The 19167-nt window shown below is 39.9% G+C and overlaps 9 protein-coding genes across 9 annotated transcripts; 4 read left to right on the top strand and 5 right to left on the bottom strand.

The window, feature by feature from the left end:
• Positions 1-74: 74 nt before the first annotated feature.
• Positions 75-1610, bottom strand: JH06_3483 (ATPase; the record flags this gene model as incomplete). The annotated part of the gene is made up of 7 exons (XM_014670930.1): positions 75-150; positions 186-339; positions 370-556; positions 587-1194; positions 1227-1352; positions 1388-1517; positions 1548-1610. The coding sequence occupies 7 exons, from the start codon at positions 1608-1610 to the stop codon at positions 75-77; spliced, it is 1344 nt and encodes a 447-aa protein (XP_014526416.1).
• Positions 1611-1880: 270 nt separating this feature from the next.
• On the top strand, positions 1881-3975 carry JH06_3482 (hypothetical protein; the record flags this gene model as incomplete). Its single annotated transcript, XM_014670929.1, has 9 exons — positions 1881-1908; positions 1942-2072; positions 2101-2566; positions 2596-2904; positions 2934-3202; positions 3232-3369; positions 3399-3689; positions 3720-3773; positions 3802-3975. The coding sequence occupies 9 exons, from the start codon at positions 1881-1883 to the stop codon at positions 3973-3975; spliced, it is 1860 nt and encodes a 619-aa protein (XP_014526415.1).
• Positions 3976-6130: 2155 nt separating this feature from the next.
• Positions 6131-7335, bottom strand: JH06_3481 (3-methyl-2-oxobutanoate hydroxymethyltransferase mitochondrial; the record flags this gene model as incomplete). The annotated part of the gene is made up of 7 exons (XM_014670928.1): positions 6131-6367; positions 6398-6615; positions 6656-6900; positions 6931-7064; positions 7094-7174; positions 7206-7273; positions 7305-7335. 7 exons carry the CDS (start codon positions 7333-7335, stop codon positions 6131-6133), a joined length of 1014 nt encoding a protein of 337 aa, XP_014526414.1.
• A 295-nt stretch (positions 7336-7630) lies between these two features.
• JH06_3480 (FAS-associated factor like) lies at positions 7631-8810 on the top strand (the record flags this gene model as incomplete). Its single annotated transcript, XM_014670927.1, has 9 exons — positions 7631-7693; positions 7725-7807; positions 7839-7929; positions 7960-8065; positions 8096-8181; positions 8213-8296; positions 8326-8440; positions 8472-8650; positions 8682-8810. The coding sequence occupies 9 exons, from the start codon at positions 7631-7633 to the stop codon at positions 8808-8810; spliced, it is 936 nt and encodes a 311-aa protein (XP_014526413.1).
• Positions 8811-8827: 17 nt separating this feature from the next.
• On the bottom strand, positions 8828-12147 carry JH06_3479 (hypothetical protein; the record flags this gene model as incomplete). Its single annotated transcript, XM_014670926.1, has 15 exons — positions 8828-8905; positions 8937-9023; positions 9054-9161; positions 9191-9279; positions 9310-9392; positions 9424-10280; positions 10312-10632; positions 10664-10752; positions 10782-11056; positions 11122-11204; positions 11233-11583; positions 11609-11690; positions 11720-11856; positions 11888-12010; positions 12043-12147. The coding sequence occupies 15 exons, from the start codon at positions 12145-12147 to the stop codon at positions 8828-8830; spliced, it is 2868 nt and encodes a 955-aa protein (XP_014526412.1).
• Positions 12148-12427: 280 nt separating this feature from the next.
• JH06_3478 (NADH dehydrogenase FE-S protein) lies at positions 12428-13404 on the top strand (the record flags this gene model as incomplete). Its single annotated transcript, XM_014670925.1, has 5 exons — positions 12428-12743; positions 12775-12887; positions 12922-13003; positions 13034-13257; positions 13288-13404. The coding sequence occupies 5 exons, from the start codon at positions 12428-12430 to the stop codon at positions 13402-13404; spliced, it is 852 nt and encodes a 283-aa protein (XP_014526411.1).
• Positions 13405-13465: 61 nt separating this feature from the next.
• On the bottom strand, positions 13466-15807 carry JH06_3477 (hypothetical protein; the record flags this gene model as incomplete). Its single annotated transcript, XM_014670924.1, is given in 7 exon segments — positions 13466-13545; positions 13577-13943; positions 13974-14072; positions 14084-14408; positions 14439-14624; positions 14657-15228; positions 15259-15807. The coding sequence occupies 7 exon segments, from the start codon at positions 15805-15807 to the stop codon at positions 13466-13468; spliced, it is 2178 nt and encodes a 725-aa protein (XP_014526410.1).
• Positions 15808-17180: 1373 nt separating this feature from the next.
• Positions 17181-18347, bottom strand: JH06_5441 (agmatine deiminase; the record flags this gene model as incomplete). Its single annotated transcript, XM_014670923.1, has 3 exons — positions 17181-17998; positions 18031-18223; positions 18255-18347. The coding sequence occupies 3 exons, from the start codon at positions 18345-18347 to the stop codon at positions 17181-17183; spliced, it is 1104 nt and encodes a 367-aa protein (XP_014526409.1).
• A 91-nt stretch (positions 18348-18438) lies between these two features.
• On the top strand, positions 18439-19156 carry JH06_5440 (hypothetical protein; the record flags this gene model as incomplete). The annotated part of the gene is made up of 4 exons (XM_014670922.1): positions 18439-18555; positions 18586-18664; positions 18697-18846; positions 18876-19156. 4 exons carry the CDS (start codon positions 18439-18441, stop codon positions 19154-19156), a joined length of 627 nt encoding a protein of 208 aa, XP_014526408.1.
• Between the last annotated feature and the right edge of the window lie 11 nt (positions 19157-19167).

The raw sequence follows: 19167 nt of genomic DNA, 5'->3' as shown, positions 1-19167 counted from the left end.
TTCTCATTTCTACTCCAGTATTCTTTACAATCTCAATCGATTTGGGTTCGATTCCCATGGCTTTGGACATCATGTTATTCATGCCTCCCTTCCGAGGGAAGAACATGCTCGCAATCAAAACAAACATCGCAAGAGAGATCAATGTGGAGACTGTATCGTTCCCCACAGTCGCTGTACGATATGACATGGGAACGAAGTCTTCACGAGCAAGTCCTAGTTCCAGTTGCATCTCCTCCACATTCTTCATAAAGTCACCAGTATCAGGAACATCGAAACTGTAGTGAATCGGTTGATTCTCCTTCTTTGCTGAATACGTCTTTCCATTACTTCCTTGGAAATCTGAATGTCATGATCACACTCTAGAACTACCATCCACGATTTCTACATAAATCCGTCCTTTTTCTGTCAATATTATTTCTTTCACATTTCCCTTCAATAAGAATTCCTTAACAAATTCGTCATAGGAAATGTGATTATTGTTGCCTCCACCTCGACTGAGGAGAGCTAATGTGACAGCGAACACAGCTGAATAGATGATGAGAGATGACCATCCATTCTACACATTAACCTCCTTCCATGAACAAACATTGTTATCTCCAGTAAAATTCTTCTTCAGTGTTTTCATAAACTCAGACATCACATCTTCCGGTTTCGATGAGGCACTTTTTGGCTTCTCGGAGTATTTGGCCTCCTTAGCATCTCCAGCATTGCTAGTCTCTGCAGCCTTCTTGGTAGTGGTTTCACTTGCTGCAGCCTTACTGGCTTCAGGTTTTCCTTCTCCAGCACTGTTCTCACCCGATTTGATTTCAGAGCGCATTTCTGAAGCATTGGATTTTGCTTCAGGATTTCGTAATTCCGAAAGACGACTCTCTGCTTTAGATCGAATGGATTTCAGATTGTTTATTAACTGTTTGGCCATAGGTCGTACAAAGAATGGAAGAGTCTTCTTTTCGAGACCTGTCTCCAACTCTTTTACAGCACTGTCACAACGATTGATCAACTCTTCCTCCTCTTTGACAAAAGCATCCACTTCTTCTGGAGTTGCCATGGATTCCGCTCCATTCTTTGCTGAGGTGGACTTTTCCTTTCCCATAATCTTCTTCATGAAAGAAGGGATATCACCTTCATTCAGCATATTGTTCATCGCATCAGAAAAGGAATCTGACGAAGTGGACTCTTTCACATCCTTAGGAACTAAAATATCATTAAAAATGGTTCTTTCATACCTTCAGATCCAGCATTCCATGACTTGTCCTCCATCTCTTTCTGCTTCTGGATGCTTTCTCTCACTTCACTTACAACGTCCTTCTCTGCAGCATTCTTTGAAGACTCTTTTAGGGAATCTGCAGCATCTACAACGAAATTACACAGAACCGAAACTTTCTACCCTTGCCTTCTTTGGAGGGGTTTGTATGCATTTGTCTTATTTGTTTACCATATCTGTATTTCCATCTCATTAGCCACAGGGCATACTGAGAACTATGAGCCGTTACTGCCGGTAACGAGAATTGACGTATCTACAATCACATGAAAAGTTTATTGACTACATTTCCAGGTGCCACAATGGCAAGAGTCCTCCGAAGAGTGTTACGGACAGGAACGATATTCATCTACATTGTTAAACGAGCCTTCTAAATTTCGTTACAATTGGTCTACGAAACCAAATACAATGTAAAGAATGATTAACTACAACGTAACTATCCTTCTCTCTTTGCCTTTAACTGACCACTTGCATGTGGAAACAATAGACGTTTTGTGTTTAGGACAAGCCGTAGGATCATTGATGGATGGTTTATCGCGAATAAACAAAACAGAACAATGTAAAAGGATGAGCTAATTACAAATTTGTACTTTCTTCGCAATTCCTATCAAACAGAATCATGCCCCGAATAATCGAGAATGAGGATGGTATTTTGCACTTACAATGGATGTAAAGCTTAGATCCTAAACGTTTGACATTTACGAACTACATGGACTCGGTACAAACAAGAAAAGGCTCATCTGATAAGACTGGTTTGACACCTTCAGCTCGAATAAGCGATAATGAAACAGCTTCGGAATCTGAAACATCAGTATATCTAAGAAAGGATTCTGACATAGCCTGTTCTCTATAGTCTTCGCAACAAGAAGGCTGTACCGCAGTCATCTCAAATTCAATTTCTATCTCAGTTGAATGAAGCATTCAATAGTCCATCGACTACATCTTCTCATTCTACACCTGTTCTCCATGTTCAAGGTAATGTAAAACAGCAAACTCAGCCCATTCCCGTTGTAACAGAGTCTGAAAACAAGAATGATGAAAATGAAATTCAGAAACAAGTAACTCCACTGTCGCAGCCTGTTGAACAAGACAACAACGTCATTTCTGTCACGGTTCCCGCAATTCGTGAAGAAAAAGCTCCTTCTGTGGAAGAGCAACAACCCAAGCAACAGAGAAAGCGAAAACCATCTTCTCTGAGTCCACTGCCAGTAATCCAACCTCTGGAGGAAGAACGTTATTATGCCTTTCTTATCAATCGACTTCGTGGAAAGCCGTTGACAGTAGATTCAATTCGAAAAGAATACTGTCTCATCTAATGATGTCCTCAACTCTAGCTATGCGCGATATCATTTTTATCCTTACACAAAATGCAAAGTTTGTTCCACGAGGAATCAATAAGATCCGACTTGCTCAATTGCTTCTGGAGGCTTTTCAAAAGAAGGAAATCACATTTCAAACTGCCGAAGATTATAAACGTCCTCGAATCCAGCAGAATCCAAAATCAATTCCCACTGTATCTGTATTGCCCGTAAGCCTCTTGAACTACTGTGACAATCAGTTTAAACAGCGACAAACAACCATTCCTGTAGCTCCATCCATTGAAACCCTTCTTTGTTCCGAATTTCCTTCGTTGTATCGATTGTGTATCTATTTCACCCTCTATAAGATTCAGATAATGAGAAACACAAGAATGACATTTCGTGGGTATCTGTACCTTCAATCGACCTCGCTACTGAGTTTCCATCTCTATTCTCGCTGATCAAGAAACAAGAGAATGAGGTGATACAACGGCCTGCTCATACTTCGCATCTTCCGAGATCTGTGAGTGATCTGATTCTCTCCACTCTTCGAAGACGACTCTTTATGTTCAATTATTGGAGTAAATATAATGAGAGACTCACAGATTGCTCAAAAGGAGATGTTATGGCTGTTCATATCCCGGTAATCTTGATCATTGCACTGAAGTGTAGTCGTATCAAAACCAAATTCAGCTCGCTGAGATGTTGTTTGCTTCCCAATCCCAACAAGGATCGTTGGTCTCCTTAGAACAGTTGAAACAACAATCCCAAGGTGGATCTAAAGAATGGGCAGAAATCACCATCGTTAATGTAGGGCGTACTTTCATCCTTTTTTTGAGAGATTCCTTTTGACCATTCTCCAACGATGTCTTGTGTATGTATGTAAAGTACAGTTTTCGAAAGATACAGAACACGTATTATCGATTGTACAACTTCCTTGGCAATTAGTTCCCTCTGTTGCTCTGATCCCTCTCATTTTGCTCACCCATTATCGTGGATTAAGCAAAGAAACGGACCCCACTACACCAGAGTTTGTGTACCCAAACCAGTTCTTTCAATCCATTCCTGTATCACGACGTTGGCTTCCTCGTGTTGGAGATATTGTTGCAGTGCAAACACAAGATAGCTCTGTTACTCATGGTTCGTGAATTGATATGTAGAAAGGATTTGATTGTTACGATCTTGCTGAAATTGCTACAATCTTAGATCCTGTTGTTCTTCTACTCTTTCTATAATGCCTAGTTTCACATTGTTGTGAGATGGTTGGCTATTTCTTCTTCTGAAGTGGTTGACTATCGAAGTGATAATTCTGTTGTAAGTGATATGGATTATATGTTACAAATAGTTGTATCCTTGGGATGTGCATTCAATAATCTTGTCACCTACAGAAGTGTCTTTATGTGTTTCATACAATAAACGAACCTCTAGTGCAACACATCACATCTAACTAAAACACTTATCAAACCATTTCTTTCCTTCTGGAGCATGAATACCCTCTTCTACCATTTTGAGTAATTTCTTTGTAAATTGAACTTGTTTTTCACCAGAAGAGCAGAGAAGCAGACAACTCCATAGAATCACCAGATACTCATTCAGTTCATATGTACTATCCTTTATTTCCCCAATAATTGCTAACGTATCTAACAGACAAATAGATGTTTGAACAACAAGCGGGGAAATAGCTTCCATGAACGAAAAGGAGTAGTGACAGGCAAAGAACAGAGAATATACATTAGAAACCAATACAAATGGTGCAAGAACCGAGGATTCCCGGTAGCTATCTTTGGGTTCCTACATATAATGAAGAGGAGCATTCAAGACACTCCATGTCAGATTGAGGATATACGTCTCCAATTGCTTCCATAGATAATAACGGAGAGAATTCTCTTTGAGAGGAGAGTCAACATCGATGGATCCTAAATACTTGACAGACAAATCTGGAATAAAGGTAAGAACAAAAGAGGTAACGGCAGTATCCTATCCGATAAGCCAATGATGTTGACAGGACAAGAATGGAAGAATCAGAATGCATCAACGATGAAAAGTGGTGCGTAAATGAAGCTAAGGATTCTTTTGACGAAGTGTTCATCTGCCGCAGAAGTGTTGAATTCAGAAGCTTCGCTTTGGTTTGTAACTGAATAGCAGAAGATGACAAGGACCAGCGAGTGAAACAGTTCTGTAACTCTCCCATCGTATACAACCGGGGGTGAAACAAAACGGTTGAAAGCAAATCTGTGATTGTTAGCTGCTCCTCCTGTAGAGATTTCCAATGACTTGTAGCATACAACTCTTTTGCCATTGTCTAAATTATCAACTATTCACTACAAAGGTACAGAGCTTAGGTATTCCGAATATCCCTTCTCCACACAGTATTGGAAGATATACTTCCGAGTGTCGCTGTCCATCTTCTTAAATGTTGGATTTCGTAGTATAAGCGAGATAAATACAATTGTAGCTACATAACAAGTGAATCTCAGTTCCCACCATGTTTTAGTGAAGTTGAATCAATACCATAGTCCATAGTATGATATAACACTACTAGTTCTTCCAATTGAAGTGATGACTTTGTAGAACAAATCTACCATTATGTATGTTGATTACAACGACATACTTTCTCAATTGTTTCAGATAAACTTAGATTGCGGATCATAGTATCCTTTGAAATACCGTCAAGATCCTCTTTCTGTGCTGAAACAACCATCTTCAAATACTCCTCCATAAGAGCAAGTCAATTTATTCCAACAAATAGAAAGCTAAAGAAAATACAAACTAAAGATACAGACTATTTTATATTGAGTTGCGACTACAGATGAACCCACAAACCATCTCAAACCATTTTCCAAGCCATGTCTTCATCAGGAACTAGTGAATTTACATCAACTGTCTTGTCACAACCAGCAACAGGACACACAGCAAAGCTCCTTTTCTTTAGGTAGTTCATAATTCCTTCCTTACTGTATGTGTGACCACAAGATTCACTATCAATCAATCTCCACACCTACCTATACTTCTTAACAGGATTTTCAAATAGTTCTCCAGTGATTGGACATTTAAAACGATTCTCTGGGTTTGCTTCAACCACCCCAATTTCCATATCTTCATCTTGGTCATGAGGCTGTCTTGCCTAAAGAATGAGAACGAATAATATCAATAACAATGTTTGTCATCTGTGCAAAGGAAATGCAGAATTCGTGATAAGATGTATCTATTCCTGCTCGCTCATGAGCGATATTTGTGACAATTGATTCCTTGATCCCCTCTTCAGTTATATCCTACTCATTATAAACAATAGAATGTTGAACCATTGAATCCCGATATTGGTCAAGACACCGCATAACAAGTTCGTCTCTCTTTTCCAATAATAGGGCAATCTCTGCAGTATCTGACGTAAGATGTTCTTCTAAAGACTACTGTCATAATATCTCTGATAATACTACCACATCAGCAACAGGTTCGAGTTTCAGCATATTTGCAGCCAATTCTTTTGTATCTTTGCTCAGATATGTCACTTCTCGCATCAATGCAGTTGCCTCCATCGCTACAATTAGTTAATGAACAAACACTCTTCGATCTAGTAAAGTTTCGTTGTTTCACCTTCAGAAATATTCTTACTCAGATCGATATCTACCTCTTTGGATACTCTTTCCAACAATTCTTGGATCTTCTCCATTTCACCTTCAGGAATCTTGTAAGCGCAATTTTCAGGGGATGGGAATCGTTTTTCCTTCACATCCTTGTTGAAATTTACCAACCCCTCATGCGCCACTTTTGCCATATTTCCATATTGTTTGCAAAATGACGGAGGACTCTACAAGTGAATACAAAAGATCTCTAGGACTTTTGGCTTCAGAGGATGATCAAGCAAGCCCAACATATCATGATATACAAGTACTTGTCCACTACATCCAGAACCAGCTCCAATACCAATAGAGGGAATATGAACACTCTTGGTAATGATCGTTCCCACAATCTCAGGAACGCACTCAATAACAAACGAGAAGCAACCAGCCTCTTCTAGAGCCTTGGCATCTTCGATTAATTTCATTACGGCATCAACTACTCATGAAACTCACTTAATTACCTATACAGGATTTACCTTGAATCTTGAATCCACCTAAAACATTAACAGATTGCGGGGTTAGACCGATATGACCCATTACAGCAATTCCACAGTCAGTAAGAGCTTTCGCCTCCTTCTGACGACGCACACCTCCTTCCAATTTGACTCCATCCACACCTCCTTCCTTCGTCAAACGAATACAATTATGAATACACTGAGAAATTGACTCCTCATACGAACCAAACGGCATATCTCCGATAATCAGAGGATACTTTGCTCCACTATGTTTTAGAAACAACCTCAAACCATACCGAGATACGCACTTACTAAAGAGAATAGTATCTTCGAGATTAACAGGTAATGTGCTCGAATAACCCATTTCTGTCATTCCAACGGAATCGCCAACAAGAATCATATCAAGTCCAGCTTGATCCACATGCATAGCCTATTATTGAAATAAAATATCGCTATTACTTCTGGATAGGAGTATGCAGTGCTCATTGTAAGCTTTTCTCCTTTTCTGTACTTCGAGAGAATTGTCGAGATCGTTGTTTTCTATTGTTGAAACAGCTTTCTCTTTATATACACGTCTCGGTTTTGCAACAGCTTGAGAAAAAGAGCGAACAACTCCAAAGAATGGGGGCATATTGCAACCTAATTATCAGTTCATTCACAAAAAGATCACGAATTGCAGCTTTTACAATATTTGCTAACATAGCTCACTGTAGAAAAGATGACGTCATACATCAGAAGATTCTGGACAAATACTGGTATTCCTGAAAAGGAACTAATTTGGAGTTGTATTCTAAGGTTGACCACTCTATCAATTGACAATGAACAGTGTAGCTGATATTTTTAGTAATTTATTTTCAACATTATCTTCAACATTTCCAGATTGTTGCTGAGACTTGAGAGAGATCACATGTAGTTGTATTTACTCCTCAGGCAAGAGATTCAGATGAGGAAACATTGATTAGCGAGTCAAATTCGGAGGGAAAGAAGTTTAGTAATATGTTTCGTGAGAAACATGGTGAAGACTGTAACCAGTTTATGGATTCTTCACTTATGGATGCCGTAACGACTCATGTATTCTATGATAAGATAGGTAACAATTGCTCGAATTGAGCAGAAACCGATTCTCGTTTATATGTCATCTCCTCTTCATGAAAATGAAGAAGCTTTTCAAAAGTTGTTATTTGTACGCGATATTGATGAATAGGGTGCTTTCATCTCCTTCTGTTGTGGAATACTTGAAAAAGGATTGTGTTTGTTGGGGTTGTGATGTCACTTCAAAGTATGGTTATTCGTTAGTACAGATTTACTATTTGTTTGACGGTTAGTTCTTGGAGATGAATTTCCCGATTTTGGAGCTACCTACTGTTATTATGCTGATGAAGAAGGACGAGACCTCACCTCTAACCCTTCTGGGAGTCATTCGATATTCCAGTATCATCTTTGTTGAGTTGTGAGGTGTAGATGGAATGAATGCTGACCAGTTCCTCACTTCACTGAACACCGTAATATCTGGTGCTCTCGCTGAAATCCAAGAAGAGGAACTTGCAGTAGAAACTCGATCAATAAACTGATTTATAGCGACAACGCATTGAAGAAAACCGTCGTTTGGCAGAGCAACAGCAACGGGAATATGAAGCTGCGTTAGAAGCAGATCGACAAATGGTAGAGTCTGAGGATGTGTTTAATCGCAGATGGAAAGTGCAACAGCAGAAGAGACGGAAGAATCCATAGTATCTCCTATAGATTCGACTCGTTCAGAGCGAATGGAGGTGATTCGAGAACATATTCCAATCGAACCAACAGAAGGTATGAACTTATTAGAATGAGTTATATGAAGGTGAATTAGTTCGATTGAGAGTAGTTTATCCTGATGGAACAAAACTTCAACGGAATTTCCTGTTGTCGGATGATGTGGGTTTTCTGTTGGATTTAGTGGAATTGGATATGTATGATAATCATATGGAAAACGAGTTAAGTGAGTTGTATATGACGATGCCTCGTATTACTGTAAATGAGGTAGATTGCTTATAGGAACCGTAATTATTAGAATTCAAGAGGGAAATCATTTGAAGATATGAATATTAAGGGCAATTGTGTATTGAGAGTTCGGACTCGATTCGTTGTTTCTTTGAATAAGTTCTTACTTGAGTATCTTGTATTTCGATTACCTCAATAAGAACCAACAAACAATAATCACTTCATGTTATCAACATTATCCCACATAAAATGTACATTTTCATAAAGGTAATCCAATATCAACTTTGGAAAAGACTATAGTGAACATGCTAATATGACATCCTACTGGCATTTCCATCAGTATTGACATATAATGAATATCCTTCTTGGGAATGACATTCTTCATCATATCGATATGAATACAGAAGAAAAGCTAGAACTTATGAACATGAACCAATCTCACTTGATCGTCACAAAACAGAAGAGATGAATAGTTCTGTATTTGTTGAATCATTTCATATTTCATTTTCACAAACGATTGTTCCCATTCCTTCATTTCATCTTCTGCCTTCTAGAATGAAATATGACTTATTTTCTTACAATAGAAGCAGAAAAAGAAAAATCAGTAACATTGAAGTAGACAGTCTTGGGACGAAGAGTCAAACCCCATGGAGAGAATACAACAAGATCTATGTCTCATTCTATGATTCATTAGTAACCAGAATCCGTCAGTTTGCGACCTGCAGTGAATAGAACATCATCGTCAGCATCCCAAACAGTTACTCGTGGTAGAGAAATGAACCTATATGTTATGATTAGAACAACAATGTCACTTTTTTACAGCGTTATTACTACAGTATACACAAGCGAAGAATGATGCATTTGTATCGGTAGAATATTCCGCCGTGGGCAACAGGATGTCATTATGTAGAAAGAGAGACTCAGTATAATAAGGAATACCGTAATACTCAATTCCCGCGATTCTTGCCATTCTTGTCAACGTGTCAAAAATCGCCGCTAATTTGTACACACTATTGCTGTATACAAGTATATTCATCTTGATGAATATACTGTAAAAAATATGAAGAAGCAAATCAGATCGTAGTTTCCTCAGCAATTGAGAAGTTGGTACTGGAATAAGCATTTCCGAAAGAACGTCTGATTTCTCTTCCTGTGTCACACAATGCATATTTACTTGAACACTCTCTGATAAACCATACTTCTCCCCATTTTGTAACATTACTGGTACATCCTGAATGAATCCACTTTCTTCTCCAGAATCACTTGGTTTCTCTTCCTTCATCAAATTCACCAATTCTAACAACTCTGGTTGTTGCTCTGACAACCAGGATCTGACCACATTTATCATTTCCTCTTCAATCCGTTTTGCAATCTGGTTCGTCCTCTCTTCAAGATCCTGTGAACTATCGCCAGACGACGATGATCGTAACCGTCTAGGGTATTGCTTACGTAGGAGCATCCAGATGGTTGAATTGCTGTAGAGAAGAGACTGAAGACAGTGAGTTACGTTAGGAAGACTTTCAGGAGAAATCTCCAAAGGTAACAACAAGAAGAAGATGAGGGGTTGACGTACCACAAGCAAATGGTCCAGAATCTGGACGGTTATTGGGAGTTGAGAGAGAAGAGACTGCGTATTGGGAGATATTCCCAAATCGGTTTCAGATTGTGACTATGGCATAAACACTATTGGTTATCCCTACTAAGTTCCATGTAACCTCCTCATTGATCACGAATGCAACAAATACAACAGTTGGACTAATCCGAACAATCTTGATGTCAAAAACATTCGTTGGAGGATAACTAAACTGACAGGAATCACAATTACTCGTCTCATCCAGAATCTTGCTTCTATCATTATTCCCGCGGTTATTAGAATCTGCAAGAAGAGTGATATTCGGAGCGAATGGAACACATAAGTATTCAAGAATATCAGAATCAATCTGATTTAGGTGCTCAACATCAGAAGGAGTGATGAAGAGACGTGATTGAAAGGGATATCCCTTACAATAATAAGTTGATCCCTAAATTATGAGAGAATTTAAATTAACCCACTTCACTTTGAAATAGATAGTTATCATGACTAGTTGGGAGATGGAAAGTTTTGAGGATAAAGAAAAGGGTACCAGAAAAACGCTTGGAAACTACAATCAACACATGGAGAAGCATTTACTCGTGCCACATGGGATCTCCTGACCATCGATAAGGTGAGTCACCAGAAGGTTATTCTGGAACAAGCGAGTATTGTCAATAGCCCCATTCTCCACTGGGTTATCAGAAGACTGTGTACGAACCTTCCCAGATAACTGCAGATTCGATACCAGAGATGTAGGAACCTCTACAGATACTGCTGGAGAGACAGTGAGTTGACTGGATGAATGATGGAGGGGTAAGGAACATAAATAATACTGTTGCTTACCCTTGTTGTAATGGAATGAGTTGGGATGACTAATTAATGTTTCACGGAAATAAAGTGATGAGAGATCTGTATAGTTAACCTTTGATAATCATACCTACACTTCTGATCTCGCTTAATCTCCAACAGACAATTCACAGCCACTTTTAGATAACTCTGATTCACAATCTGAATGAAGTTCTATTTGTGACTTCCATCATTCTCATACATCGATACTACAGCGAAATGACTTGAGAGTACGTTGAACAAAGACAACAACACACGTCTTCCAGTCTTGAAGAGCCTCTTCACTATAATTTGGAGGATACTGAGGAACAAGGGAAGGAAGATGAAGACTTTGGAGTTCATTGTTGGAGGAAAGAGGAGGCAGACGAACATCATAGGGGAAGCGATCCAGTAAATTTTTTAATGGGATTATGACTTGAGAATGAAGGATCGAAGGAAGAGACTCTGAATATGAATGAGAATGACAGAAACAACTATTCTTGATGTAATAATTGGCAAACGAAGATAAAAGGTAATAGCAATTGTAAGCATTCATATCCTCGTTCAGTATTCTCTGAGGGTGAATCAACACCATCAACACTCACAAACAATTCAAGCATTGGAATTGCTTCTGAATATTCATACATAGATTCATGATCATAGTTATACCGATGCAGGACACTACAATAACCATTCATCAACACATGTACCAAACGGCTTCAGAATGTTCTTCAAATGTTGTAAGCGTCACAGAAGAATAATCCAGAAAGGCAACTAACTCATGATAGTAATTACTTTTTATAAAATCATCATAATAGTTTATCTTCATATAATAATATACACAATTCTACAAAATCACATGTAATCACAAAAATCACTTGTAAATAGCTAAACAAATTCATATTTACAATCTCATTCTGTAGAATCTGGCGAATCCAAGCAATATGCTTATCCAAATGGATAGGACATATCTTAGTAAAATCAATTTTACTAACAGCATCCTGACTATCAAAATCACTCTATCTAGTCCAACTTCAAAGTAAGAAGTATAAATCTGATTGCACAGCTTCAATATATCTTCAGAAGAAGTCAGCTCCCTCAAATGCTCCACTTTCCAGTAGAATGAGAAACTACACATTAAAAACTCAGGTATAATCAGACAGACTTTGATCCTGTTTCTCCGTTAAATAGCCTAGGAAGAACGGTTGAAACGATTCAACTATCTCTCACGCCATCTGTAGAACAATTCTACCTGATAATATTACTTCAAACGGAATTGGTAATAACTTCATTGCTATCGAGATAGAAGCAAATACAAGTTGATCAAAATTGTTCCTCTTTTCTGTAATCCAAAATACTAGCCTTTTGGGAAGGAGTTACAATCCTTGTTTCCATCTTAAGATCATTGTTGTCTGATTATGCTGTCTAGGGTTTGTTTAAAGTCACTCCCAGCAAAGTGTTTCACAGCAGTTCGATTGGCAGGTACAGCCGCCGCTGCCCCTGCTACTTCGGCTGCTCCTGCTGATTCGAAGCCCGCTGCTCCTGCTAAGCCCGCTGCTCCTGCTGCACCTGCTGCTGGTGCTGCTCCTGCTGCCGGAAAGCCTGCAGCTGCTGTAAAGCCTGCTGCGCCTGCTGCGGGAAAGCCTGCTCCTCCTCCACCAAGACCTGGTCCTCCTAAGCTCACTGAGTCACCTATGGACTATCCACAAGTCATTGAACACAATGCCCAGACAGGTGTGTTGTATCTCGAGTATCTTAGTTTTAGCCCAACCTATTCAGTCTCGTTTCGCTGTTCCTCCTACTCCTGTGAAGGAAGAGAGAGTCAATCCTGATATCAAGAGATTGAGTCCCGTTCCTTCCTACGAGAAGCATCGTGTGGTTGGTGGAGTTCTTAAATGGCATTAGCACGTAGGTTAAGATCTTCCAGGTTGATGATGCCATCCAGGAGGGAAAGAAGAAGACTCTTGGTTGGTATGTCCGCTGGACGACGGATCGTACTTATTTTTTGCTTTTCTAAACTCTAGCTGCTCACAGGGAATGGAGAAACCAACTCACTGGTGATCTGGGCTTTAGTGATCCCTTTGATATGATGCAGCTGAAGTTCGATCGCAAGGAAGATGCTATCCGCTTCTGCCAGACTCAGGGATATAAATATGTCGTTGAGGAGCTTCCTCCTCAATTCCCTCCACTGTTCAAGCAATATGCAGACAAGATTCAACCTCCTGCAGTACTTGCAAAGATGAGAGCTGTAAGGTTATGCTAATGTGCTGAGTTGTAGCTGGGACCAAAGAAGGCTCGTTCCATTTGGGCATATGAGCAGCCCTGGAATCCTCACTGGATCAATCGATATCATACTGATTACGCTGAGGAAAAGTGGGATGCCTCCAGATTTTAGAGAAACGTATTTATACATTATTTCTTTTGTTTGTCAGGATCAATAAACAAATGCAACTAACTCAGAATACTGTAGACAATGCTTGACGAACTTCATCTTGAGATAATACAACAGATCTATTCTTTGCGCGCTGTTTTGATTCTATAGGGAATACAAACCAATAAAAACAAACTCGAAATTGATTCACCATCCTCATAAAAGAAGACATTTCCCACTAAATCAACAATCATCTGTTGTTGCTTTTCAGTAAAACGGATCTTTGCGATCATTGCAAAGAGTGATTCCATTGAAATGTTTTCCTTCCACACATTACTCAATCGAACAGAACAGGTCAGTAACGCCATACATTCTTCTACAGGCATCTTCATAATCGATGGCTGAAGTAGTTTCAAAATGGCTAGAGCAGTTCGAAACAAGAAATGAGTGCCATCATACAAGAAATTGTCCCATAAGCGAGCCAAAATATCAATGGAGAAACACTGAGAAAAGAGCGACTGTAGCCACTTAAATAGGAACAGATCTGTCTCAATATCATTGGTCTATGATGAGAAAGTATGATAATCATATACATGTAAATAACTAAACAGTTGAGGATTGCTTGCTTGAAACAGACTGTCAAACACCTCATAATACTGTTTTACAAAACTTGTCTGATTTGTACCAATTCCCTAAATCCTACCTTCAACGAATAAAAGGCATACAAATGTTCACTTCCAAGAAGATTTGCTAAACACTGAAAACACAAATATGTATCAGGAATATGCAATGCCAACATTCCTGCCAAAAATGACATTCCCTGAACATATCCCAAATCAGGCCGATAATAGGCATATGCCAGTAGAATATCCTTTATCTTGTAATACATTGGTTCTCCAGGACTGAAATAACCCAAATGCACAAATGTTCGATTTAAATCCTCATCGATCAATCTCACTGTAGCTTCCTTCCCTAACTGGGGTGTCTCGTCTGTAATCCGAATTCCTCCACGTGCTCGCTCCAAATACCTACAAGTGAAGAACCAGCATCAATCACACAAATTGAATGTCTCAGGTGTGATCTTCAGAACATTTCCCAGTAGTAAGGGCCATATTCGTGCTCTTAACCGTGGAGGAATTCCCTTCTCTATCAATGTATCCAGAGTATGTGAGGCACGTATAGTAGTTCCTTGATTATCAAGTTCCTCTATCCAAGCACGTTCTAACTGACGCTGTGATAAGGCCCTAGAATCCATAGAGAGAAATACGCCTACCACTCCATTGACAAAGAACGTGTTTTCTCTTGTGAGCGTTCTCGTCGCACCTCTTCATCATTCAGATTCCGACGTGAGAAACGCCAATTCCGTCGTGATTCAGAAGGAGTGTGTTCAGGAGGTGAAGGAAGAGAAGGAGTATCCAATGTTGGGTTAACAGTATCTTGGATGAAGTAGGTAGTTGTGGGAGTAAGGACCACATCAGTGATTGGACCTAGGATCGATTGAGACACATACTCACAAGGAACTGGTTGTTCGTTAGCTCCCCATGTAAAGACTCGTCCTTCTGTAGTTACCACAGCACAACGATGCCCTCCAGCACGAACAATGGATACCCATTCGTCTGGATGTAGAAGACGAGATAACGGAACTTGTTGAGGAGACGTAGCATACGAGAGTGCATAATCAACTCCCATTTCACCATAGGCACCACATCCCCAAGTCACCACTTCACCATTCTTACACAGAGCGATTGTATGAGCAATACCACAGGAAAGTGAACAGACTTCACTTGGGAACTGACGAACAGTTGTAGGAACAAGGCAATCTGAAGCCGGCAGAAAGCCACACTGACCCTGATTCTCAGTCCACTCTATCTATCTTACCACTTCGTTTCGACCAAAACCATAAGCTCGTCCTTTGTTGTCAACACAGAGCGAGAAGTCTTCTCCAGCACAAACAGCACAAATACAAACACGAGACAAACCACGAATCATCACTGGTTCGAATCGATTGACCGTATCGCCATGTCCTAGCTGTCCATGGTTATTCAAACCCCAACTATACACACGACCATAAGTATCCAATGCCAACGCATGGTGACCTCCACAAGCCACTTTCACAATACCCACACTCAGCAGCTTTACACATAACAATGGATCTGCTGTTTCATGAACATCACTCAATCCCAATTCACCCTCTTCACCACTGCCCCAAGTATACAGTTCTCCAGCTGAACTCAATGCCACACTGAAACAGTTCCCACTAGCAACACTTGTGAACCGCTTGCCTCGAAGAGCTCGTTCTAATTGGATTCCTGGGATCAAACAACTCCCATGACGCTGCGACAGGGGTACAGCTGTGAGTCCAGATTCAATCGGACACATATCTTCCTTCTCCAGTTGTGCAACGACAGACCCTCGAGAAGTGATCATAAGAGAGAATAATGATGTAGCCGACACCATAGAAACGTCGTAAGAAACATTTGTTAATAGCTCGTAAGGCTCTTGACTTAGAAACACTTTCCAAACATGAACAAACTTATCATACACAGCCGATGATGTGATTGACTCTCGAGTACTCATTTTTTCATTGAGACACGAATCACGAGACTGAGACAGCTGATCACCAGGAACTAACACACTAAGAGGAGTTGTTGTGAGCGAATCACCTGTTAATACTGAATCCAATTCAGTATCCTCACGATACGATATTTCGAGTGATGATTGATGAGTAGTAGAGTCTGGACATAAATCATGAGAAGCAATCTCAGGCGAAGTATTCTCAATGGAATTGTTTGTTTCAAAAGCTGAAGACAAAAGAGAATCCAAATTAGGATGTTCTTCATTTGATACAGATGAAGCCAGAACAGAATCTGGAATATAAGCACGAGACAGTAACTACGTGATTCATTATGGAAGAGGATGCGCAAAGACGAATTCAATTTATCAGCAATCTCAAAGGCAAATGAGTGTGTTTCAGATCGAGCCTGCTGCAGAATCACCGATAAACGAGTCTCAATATTTGTAAGCTTGGATCGGATCCCAGAAAGAGTGCTATATATAAGTACAAATTGGTGTAAGATACGGAAGAGAAGATGAGTTCGATTTTGCTTCTAGTTGATACTTCATCAATTGACGCAATAACTGCTCTCTTTCTTCTATTAAATCACTTGCAGAAGATAGTGTATGGCTATATCGTTCTTTGAGAGTTGATACGATAGAATCAACTCTTTCCTAGCAATTATTCTCACATAACTCAAATACCAGAAATAGTCCCATCACATCCTCAATATATTGGCTTTGCTGCTGATCATTTGTACATGAACACTCATTGTCAGCAAAAAGCTTTTGTAAACACAAACGAATTCGTCTGTAGGAGTGCAACCATTGCTCTGTAAGGGAGTATAACGACTAGAGAACATCCAAAACACAAACCATACGGACAATTCATTTGTTGTATCGATTACTCGATCACTCCACTCATTGTAATCCACACTTACTGAGGATCCTTCTATCACCACTCCATTCTTACAATTATAAACTCAATATAAAACAATACTACTGATGATAATGCATGCTTTTCCTGCAGTGCATCTAATTTTTCATCCAGATAACGGAGATTGGCATGAGCCAACACATCCACTCTAGTTTCACCTACAAATCAAATACCACTTATAGACTCACCTCTCTTCATCAAGATAGGTTTCTGGTGACAACTGCAGAGAAAAGATTGCCGTGCCAACACTCTCTATGTTTCCTCAATTTCTGGATCTCATAATTAAACAAACAATGACTTATAAAAGGATCTAAGCCTTAATTCCCTTAGGCTGTTGTTGTGTGATACAGTGAATGTTACCTCCTCCCAGAATCACTTCACGAGTAGGAACCATCACCACTTCTCTCTCAGGGAACACCTCTTTGAACACCTTCTCAGCCATAGCATCCTCCTTCACTCCAAAACAAGGAGAAATGATTGCTCCATTCGCAAAATAGAAGTTCACATAAGAAGCTGGAAGACGCTGGTTCTCTTCACGTTCGATGGTTCCTTCCTCCTGCACCAATCCACCAAACTCTTCAGCAGTTCGAATGATATCAGAAGGAATGGCCAACTTGTGAATCTTCAGATGACGACCCTTCGCATCCGTTGCCTCCTCCAACAGCTTGAAAGCCTCCTGGCTGATGGGATACTGAGGATCCTTCTCATCGTCAGTCCACGATAACAACACTTCTCCAGGACGAGCAAATACACAGAAGTTATCAACATGTCCATTGGTGTCTACATCACCAAACAAACCCTTGGGAAGCCAAATCACCTTTTCCACTCCCAAACCACGCTTCAACTCTGCTTCAATCTCTGCCTTTGTCATATTGGGATTACGATTTGGATTCAACAGACACTCTTCTGTTGTAAGGAGAGTTCCCTCACCATCAAAGGAGATCGAACCACCTTCCAGAATCATCTGATACTTGTAACGCTTGCAACGCTCAATGTCACATATCTTGCCAGCCACAAGCAGATCATCTTCCCAGTAATCATAACAACCACCATTCAGACCTCCCCACGAATTGAACGTCCAATGTGTACCTCGAACAACACCTTCTGCATTCTTCACGAAGATAGCACCTAGTTGTCAATACAAATCCGTAGAAACAAACCGGTATCACGGAACCAAGAGTCATTCATTGACATCTCAACAACACGTACATTCTCATCTAAAAGGGAACGAGCGACAGTGTACAATTCTTTAGGAGCACAAACAGTCACAGGCTCAAAACGAGCAATGGCATTTGCCACAGAAGCAAACACTTTCTGAGCGGGTGCAGCATTATCTCTCCAAATGTCAGGTCTCTACATCATTATCGCCTCCCAACACTAGGACTTGAGGGAAACCCATCCAGGTCTGTTCGTGAACATCCCACTCAGCAGGGGCCTTGAAACCATCATCTCCAGCATATCCAGAAACAATCGACATTATCACAGACTATTTGTGGAATCGTGGTTTTCTTCATCCTGTTCAATTCGTGGGATCCCAACAATCATTATCATCAGGATCTTTGGGAATAATGGGTTGTTCGGCAAGTCGAACTGATATTCAACTTGGAGGGATCCAGAAGTGGGAATATGTTGAGAATGGGAAGAAGAAAGCGTTAACAACTGAGGAACTACAGAATCTCCGCAAGGTACAGTACGAAGTTATCTTTTTGAAATAGTCATTTTGGGAGAAAGATCACGAAGGAGATCCTGAAATCTGGAAAGTTCTGAAGGAGTGTTGTGAAGCTGTGCTTGAAGGTTCGGTCTGAAGTACATACATAACGAGATAGGTAATTTTGATAAAGCCAATACTCTTTTGAATTCCCATGATATCGTTGTCATTTCTGGAGAACTGAACTATGTAACTACGAAAGATGGAGTCCGATATATGATCGAGAAGTACTGTTACTCAAAGCCTTCCAACATGGTGAGTGAAACTAGTGAGGCTTGATAATAAGCTTATGATTAGATATTATGGTAGATGAAACGAACAACAAATTCCGCTTCCGAGTTGGTGCTGTAGTTGCTGTGGTTTTGTTTCATTTGCAGAGTTTTCTAGACGAAGAACGTGAGATCATATTCATATTTGATAGTACAATGAAACCTGAAGAGGATGTGACTCCTCAAGAACATAGTCCTGAGAATCATATCTTCTATCATACATATCATTTCTCAGATAACTTAGAAACTATTACGGAAGAAGAAGTCCAACAGAAGGTTTTTGAGGTGATTCGCAATGTTGGTTTTTAAGGAAGGATTAA

Source organism: Blastocystis sp. subtype 4 (genome assembly GCF_000743755.1).
Source record: "Blastocystis sp. subtype 4 strain WR1 chromosome Unknown seqid_0213, whole genome shotgun sequence".
Lineage (NCBI taxonomy): Eukaryota > Bigyra > Opalinata > Blastocystidae > Blastocystis > Blastocystis sp. subtype 4.
Note: the sequence above shows the minus strand (reverse complement) of the source record. Positions and strands in the feature narration are given on the sequence as shown.